General features: G+C 39.5%; 1 protein-coding gene across 1 annotated transcript; it reads right to left on the bottom strand.

The window, feature by feature from the left end:
• Positions 1-6,434: 6,434 nt before the first annotated feature.
• Positions 6,435-7,469, bottom strand: LOC121764238 (protein Ycf2-like). The gene has a single exon (XM_042160293.1). It carries the CDS (start codon positions 7,467-7,469, stop codon positions 6,435-6,437), a length of 1,035 nt encoding a protein of 344 aa, XP_042016227.1.
• Between the last annotated feature and the right edge of the window lie 1,026 nt (positions 7,470-8,495).

Below are 8,495 nucleotides of genomic sequence, written 5' to 3'. Positions count from 1 at the left end.
AGCCTATCAATACTCCACCACATACTCCACTGAGGAGGATCCTACTCTTGACAGTCGAATTCATATTTGAGTTTATACTCCATCCGCCCCCAAAAATATAGTCCCCTTTTTTCTATTTTAGACTGTCCCTAAAAATTAATCCACTTCTGTTTTTAGTTAGTTTTTTTTTTAATGGTAGACCTCATCCTCCTCTAACAATAATACAAACACTTTTTCAATTTCAAATTAAAATTGGGTTGCTCCTAAATTGTCTATATTTATATAATGGAAGGAGTATTTTGTTGGGTCGAATAGCCGCCGATCTCACACACACTAGAACGAGAAAGTAAATCACACAAGGATGTAACGTGGTTCGGTGAATGAAATACCTACGTCCACGGAGAAGATGACCGGAATCTTATTGATGAACAACTATCAATTACAAAGAACTCACACTCACAATTCTACCACTCTAAGCTAATCACAAGCTAGAGCAATAATCTCCTAATTGTGTATGTGTGTTGTGTTTTTCGACTCTGCTTTTACAACTGAAAAACCAATCGAGCTATATACATGAGATGAAGAAGAAAACAACCTAACTAACTTCACTTCCCAAAATCAGTTACAACCGCCTTTTCAACGGCAAGTTCCAGCCTTCTTTCTTAATCTCTTCCTAGAGCTCCAACGACTCTATCACTCGACTAAATCAGTGGTTTGCATGGACACACTTTCACAAATCTCCACCTTGTCCTTGCAAAGCTCCATCAATATCTAAATTCCCTTCTCAAACCTTGTTCCAAGCTTCAACACTCTACAATCTCAACCAACTTCAAACAATGTTTGAACTTCGAAGTTGGCAGAGATTTTGTCAACAAATATGAGGCATTTTCCTCAGTGGGAACCTTCACCACATTGATCTTCCCACTTTGAATCTCATCTCTGATGAAGTGCCTCCTCACATCAATGTGCTTCGACCTCTCATGAAACATTTGGTGTTTGGCCAAGCAAATTGCAGAATTGCTGTCACAGTTTATCTTTACTGCCCCCAGCTTTATTCCCAGATCTTGTAAGATCCCTTGCAACCATTTCCCCTCCTTTGCAGCCTCTGTTAGAGCAATATATTCAGCCTCAGTTGTAGATAACGCAACCATAGGCTGTAGGTTGGATTTCCAACCTACTGCTATGCCAAACAAGGTGAAAATGTAGCCACTTTGGGATTTTCTGTTATCGAAGTTGGCTGCATAATCCGAATCACAATACCCTTCAAGGACTTCATTCTTTTCAGACCATGCTTCACCACCAAACCTTAAACCAATCATAACAGATCCCCTCAGATACTTCAAGATCCATTTCAGAGCAGCCCAGTGTTCTCTACCCGGATCAGCCATGTATCTACTAGCCACACTTATAGCATGAACAACATCCGGCCTTGTACATATAATTAAGTACATTACACTCCCCACTATATTTGCATAGGGTACCATACTCATCTCCTTTCTAATTTCATCTGTCTTTGGCACTTGTTCTCTGCTCAATTTGAAATGGCCTGCTAATGGAGTAGAGACTGACTTTACATTCATCACCTGATATTTTTCCATCACTTTTCTGATATAATCAGCTTGAACCAGCTTCAGCTCCCTTTTCCTTCTGTTTCTGATAATATCCATGCCTAGGATTCGCTTGGCCACTCCAAGATCTTTCATCTCAAACTTTTGCTTCAGCTCTTCTTTTACAAATAGCAGCTCATTCTTGCTTGATCATGCCAGTAGAATATCATCTACATACAGCAATAGGTAAGCAACTATCAGATCTCCACTTCTCTTGATATACACACAGCTATCAAAACTAGATCTCTCAAATGCCATCAATTCCATCTGCTCATGGAATATCATGTTCCACTGCCTGCTACTCTGCTTGAGCCCATATAGGCTTTTCTTTAGTAAGCAAACTTTCTTCTCTTCTCCAGGCTTCTCAAAACCCTTAGGCTGCATCATATAGATTGTTTCCTCTAGATCCCCATGTAAAAATGTTGTCTTCACATCGAGTTGATGCAGTTCCCAATCAAAATGAGCAGTCATGGCTAACAAAATCCGAATAGAAGTGTGTTTCACTACTGGAGAGAACACCTCAGTGTAGTCGATACCTTCCACCTGTGTGAACCCCCTTGCTACCAACCTTGCCTTGAAACGTATGCTTTCAATCTCCCCCACTTCCACCTTCCTTTTGAACAGCCATTTGCAACTGAATAATTTTTGAGTCCCTGGATCAGTCACCAAAACCCAAGTCCCATTTTTCAGCAAAGACTCTATTTCTTCTTCCATGGCCTTGATCCACTTCTGACTTTCCTTGCAACTCATGGCTTCTTCATAGGTTGAGGGTTCTGAAAACATAAGCACCTCTGCTACACATAGAGCAAAGAAACTCATATCATAATCTGAAAACCTGCTAGGTAGGCCTGCATTTCTTCTTGGATTCCTTCTGGCCCTCTGACTTGCAGCAGCCTGCTGCACTGGTGGCTCCTGCTCATTTGTATTCTGAGCTGGTTGAGAGCTAGGTGCTCCACCTTCTTCTTGATTTTTTGTGATCACAACATCCTCATCAGTGTCTATCCCAGCAGATTCCCCACCAAACTCAAGGTTTTGCATACTAGAGCTACTGCCACCATCAGAGGTTTTTCCATCTTTCTTGAATGGCATCTTCTCTTCATTGAATATTACATCTCTGCTCACAATGATATTTTGGCCTTCTCCATCCAAATTCCACAATCTGTACCCCTTCACCCCAACTTGGTATCCCAACATCACACATTTCTTTGCCCTTGGCTCTAATTTATTCTGTTTAATGTGTGCATAAGCAGCACACCCAAACACCTTCAAGGCAGAATAATCACCTAGGCTTCCATACCATCTTTGATCTGGGGTTTCATTAGATATAGCTGAAGAGGGGCACTTGTTTATTAGAGCAGCTTCAGTGGACATGGCTTCTGCCCAGAATTTCTTTGGCATTATAAAGTAGAATAGCATGCATCTCACCCTTTCCAGCAATGTCCTATTCATCCTCTCTGCCAACCCGTTTTGTTGAGGGTTTCTAGGCACTGTCATATGCCTTCTTATTCCTTTTACTTTGCAGAAATTATCAAACTCAGTAGACAAGAATTCCATACCATTATCAGTCCTTAGGCATTTCAACACTAAGCCCTTCTCATTTTCATAGCTAGCATGCCATTCTCTAAACTTCTCAAATGCTTGAGACTTTTCTTTCAGGATGTAGACCCACACCTTTCTTGAATAATCATCTATGATGGAGATGAAATATTTACCTCCACCTATAGATTCTGATGGAGATGGACCCCATAGGTCACTGTGGGCATATACAAAAGGAGTTGATGAAGTGTGTTTTCCACTAGTGAATGGTAGCTTCTTTGCCTTTCCTAGAATACAAGATTCACATTTCTTTAGTCTCTTTGATGCACCTAACTTCATTACACCATGTTTAGCCAGCTCTCTGATGTCTTTCTCTCCCACATGTCCAAGTCTAGCATGCCATAGATCCAGGTCTTCTGTCTGAGCAGTGTTTACAGCACCAACCACAGTTTCACCCATCAAATAATACAAGTTGTTCTTTCTTTTAGCCTCCATAACAATTCTGGGGCCCTTTGTCACTCTGAGTATTCCACCACTGGAGTCAAATCTATACCCTTTTGATTCCAGTAGCCCGAGGGAAATCAAGTTTCTTTTGATTTGGGGTATAAACCTGACCTCTGTGAGAGTTTTCACACTTCCATCCCTCATTCTCAGCTTGATCTCCCCAATGCCCTTAACATCACATGTCTGATCATTCCCCAGTATCACTGATCCTCTCCATGCTGTCAATTCTTGAAACCAGGATCTGTGAGAGCATATATGGAAAGAGCAGCCCGAGTCCATAATCCAACACTCTTCAATCTTTGCTCCTGAGTGTACATTTAAGGCTTCATTGGCTTCCACCTCTTGAGCTAGATCAGCAGTATCTGGATTACCAGCTATCCCTTGTTCTTGCTTCTTTTTCCAAGCAAAACAAGATTTCTTCAAATGGCCCGGTTTCTTGCAATAGTAGCAGCTTCTAGTCTCTTTCCCTCCCTCAGCTTTATCCTTCTTCTATTTCTTCTTGTTAAAACCCTTCTTGTTCTGACCTTTCTTCAAGTAAAGGCTCGCAGCCACTGGATCATTTTGTCTGGTTGAAGTAGAGTAATCATTCTTCTGTGATTCCTTCAATTTGAGAGCAGAATGGATCTCCTCGTAGGTAACCTTGGACTCTCTTCCAAGTAGCACCGCATCTTTAAAATGCTCGAAACTTTTAGGGAGTGAGTTCAGCAACATCAAGGCTTTGTCTTCATCCTTGATTGCCTCATCGATATTCTCCAAGTCATCAATACACTTTCCAAATTCCTTAAGTTGCTCTGCAATTCCTTTTCCGTCTGAGAACTTGAATGCAAGAAGTTTCTGCTTCAGGTGCAACCGATTTGCAAGGGACTTGGTCATGTACAATGACTCAAGTTTTGTCCATACCCCTGCAGCCGTCTCTTCCTTGGAGACTTCCCTTAGAACTCTATCCGTTAAGTTCACGATCAGGGTGCTATAGGCCCTATATTGCATATCTTGAAGCCTTCCTTTCTCCTTCTCATCAGCCTCAGGGTTTTCTTTAGCATCGTTGCCATTCTTCAAGATATCCCATAGGCCTTGTTGCATCAAGATGGCCATCATCTTCAACCTCCACAGCCCAAAATCGTTTCTGCCGGTGAACTTCTCCACCTCGAACTTGGCCATGGACATTTCTCAAACAAATGGTGGGCAAATCGCCAAGATCGGTTTAGACAACAGAGCTTCTGGACCTTAACTCGCCCAGAAAAACTATCAACAAGAAATCTCTGGGAGTTTCCCACAGACGGCGCCACCTGTTGGGTCGAATAGCCGTCGATCTCACACACACTAGAACGAGAAAGTAAATCACACAAGGATGTAACGTGGTTCGGTGAATGAAATACCTACGTCCACGGAGAAGATGACCGGAATCTTATTGATGAACAACTATCAATTACAAAGAACTCACAATTCTACCACTCTAAGCTAATCACAAGCTAGAGCAATAATCTCCTAATTGTGTATGTGTGTTGTGTTTTTCGACTCTGCTTTTACAACTGAAAAACCAATCGAGCTATATACATGAGATGAAGAAGAAAACAACCTAACTAACTTCACTTCCCAAAATCAGTTACAACCGCCTTTTCAACGGCTAGTTCCAGCCTTCTTTCTTGAGATGAAGAAGAAAACAACCTAACTAACTTCACTTCCCAAAATCAGTTATAACCACCTTTTCAACGGCTAGTTCCAGCCTTCTTTCTTGATCTCTTCCTAGAGCTCCAACGGCTCTATCACTCGACTGAATCAGTGGTTTGCATGGACACACTTTCACATATTTCATCTTTCGAGTTGCAATTGAGGCAAGAGGAGCTGAAGACTTCAAGATTCAACTCCAAGTTTTATCTACTTTTTATTTATGTTTAGAACTTGAATTGTTGTTTTAGTTGCTTTGTCTATGAGTAGCTAAACAATTATATACTGGGGATTGAAAGTGACAACTTCGTGTTTATTTGATTATTATTTAGACATCTAAAGACTCAATTTACTTTAACCTTTATGTGGAATAATGCTTCTGATTGCTTGACACTTTATGGATGATGTATTGATGTGGGCGGAATTGAAAGCTATAATAAACATAAGAATAGAACTAATGGTTAAGACTATTGTAATGGCCTTTTAAAGATCTTATTAGGAACTATTTCGAGTTACATGTTTGACAAACTTGTGTTATCTACACTCTTTTTGTAATACAAAAGAAGACTTAGAATACGTTGGTGATTCGCTCTGGTAAACACTGAAGTCGTGTAGTAGTTATTTGAATTAGTAATCAATCAACTGAAGTAGTAGTGATTTCATATCCCTGAAATTCTTTTTTCCTTGGTTTAATCTATCTGTTCAATTTCTTTTGTTTACTTCTTTGTTATTTACTTTGTTTTAGTTGTATAATAACCAATCAAAAGCCTCGTTTTTTCTAAATAATATACTCCCTCCATTCCATTCAAGATTACCACTTTTTTTTGTCTCAATTAAAATGTTCACTTTCTACTTTTAGAATAAACTCCGTCTCATCTCTCTCATTAAAATATTCAATACATTTTTCTCGCTATTTTACTCCTCTCATGAACTCCACTTAAAATCCAGTGCCACTCAAGAATATAGCCATCTCAGGTAGAACGGAGGGAGTATGAAGCTTGATTAAAGTACGCAATGTGCATATTAGTCCACGTGATTCAATACCATGTGCCTACTTTTAACTATACTAGAATAGCATGTATTTTTAGTACTAATAAATTGTGCATCAATTTTTATGTCATCGTTGTCAGTGACTAATTTACATTATGATATTGTAAAATGATTAGATAGGAACAGAGTTGATAAATACTGATAACTCTCGGATAGAGTATTAGAACGGAAAGATCCATTAGATAATGAACTATTGGTTCTAAGCCATCTCTGACGATTAATCAACAATTCGAAGTGCTTTTCTTGTGTATTCTTGATAAACCAGCGTTTATATATAGATGTAGGAGGATCCATTTGGGAAGTAAGAAGCCCCTTTGACATCTCTTCATCTGCAAATAATTCTCGATGTGAAAACACAGAGCCAGGGGGCTGATCTTTGAATAGGAAAAAGAGCGGATCTGCAGGGTCCCAAATGAATTGGCTTATTCGAAAAAGGCCTTGTTCTTTGGAAGATCTATCTCGTGTCTGGTACTGCATGGTTCCACTCTGCAAGAACTCCGAACCATTCTCTTGAAGCTCATCCTCTTCATCATAAATGATCCGCTTGCCCCGAAATGACCTGGACCAATAGGGAAATCCCAATTCATTGGGCCTTTCGATACAATCAAGGGCTCCTTGCCTCTCCCCTTCTTCAAACTCCGATTCGTATTTTTCATAGAGAAATCTCTGATCAAAGATAGAACAAGATCCGTTTTGCATCATATCTAAGGGATTCCTCGGTTCGGGCCGAAGAAGCAATGTAACTCGATCATTATCAAACGGACTGCAATCTTTTTCTGTCCGTGAAGATCCCACCAGAGTGCCTTCTACTTCTAATAGGCCATGAACTAGATCCGAATCATTCTCAACGAGTCCATAAGAAGTGATCCCATTTTTTTCATCGGGTCCGGGTAGAGACCAAAGATCTTGAGCGACCGATCCGGCAGAACAACTCAAAAGATAAAGAAGTATCGTTAATTTCTTCATGCTCGTTCCAAGTTCGAAGTACCATTTGTACAAATAAGAATCCCCTTCGTTACATGATTTATTCTTCATATAGATAGATATAGGATCTATGGGGCAATTACTTAGAAGTACATTTTGTGCTACAGCCCTTCCTATCTGATAGAAAAGGATCCCATTATACATTATACTAAACCAATCTTACTTGAGATCGCAAATCCCAAGCTTGTCTATGAAGATCGGATCTAATTGTATTAATGTCTATAATTGATTTCTTTTGTGTAATAATAATCGATGGGGCCTCACTGGCCAGTGGTATTTATTTCTATACATGCATTAAAATTGTCTTGTTTGAAAGTTTCATCTTTCATCTCTTGATAATCCGCCCACAATAGAATGAGGATGTAAGGTAGGCCATGATACCATTTTGGCAGCATAGTGCGATCTAGAATAGAAATATTGAGATTTTGTTGATGATGAAGAGATATTCTTCCTCAAGGCAAGAATAGAACGAAGAGTTGCTATGATGTTACGTTTCTATAATATGCTAGACACATTGTCTTTACTTCTTCCACAAGGTATTCAAAGTGATGTGTAAAGATTTCATTGGCTGTTCCCATATCATCCCTCCCAATTGGCACCAAGAACTTATTAGAGATGGATTATGAGAGATGTAGTTTTGGTGGCAAGATATTCTTGTCATCACCCCCTAGTGTGACATCTGTTATGAGACGGATGGAGTATTTTGCAGCATGAGTCACTTGGTTCAACAAACTTATACGTGTCAACAGATGCATTACTAACTGTTAAACCTAAATTTCAGCACCATATAGCCATTCGAAACTACTCTGAGATATCGGACATTGATTTTTGTTATCGGTCACATATGCAAAAGTAGTACAAAAATTGCACAAAAAGTGTGATAATACACAGTTCTAGTGTATCAAGGAATGGAACATCAATTGAATGTCTTTCATAATTGTGCTATAAACATTGAGCATTTCATTACTTCAATACACGGGATAGTTATAATAGGCCGGTCACATACAAGAAGTCACATTAATAGGGTGTTAAGGGGATTTTATACAATCTGTCAAAGTGTTAGAACAATCTAGCTTGTGAGTTAGAGAGAAAAATCGTATTTCAAGAAAGAGAGAATTATTAATCAATGGGAAATGGAAACAGAAAGGGCATCTTTCTTCTAATCTTTTC

This window comes from Salvia splendens, chromosome 14 (assembly GCF_004379255.2).
Source record: "Salvia splendens isolate huo1 chromosome 14, SspV2, whole genome shotgun sequence".
NCBI lineage: Eukaryota > Viridiplantae > Streptophyta > Magnoliopsida > Lamiales > Lamiaceae > Salvia > Salvia splendens.
The sequence above is the reverse complement of the archived record's forward strand: the minus strand, read 5'-3'. Positions and strand labels throughout refer to the sequence as shown.

Excerpts from the sequence above, each read along its gene's own strand:
- LOC121764238 (XM_042160293.1), bottom strand. The coding sequence starts at position 7,469 with ATGTATAATGGGATCCTTTTCTATCAGATAGGAAGGGCTGTAGCACAA.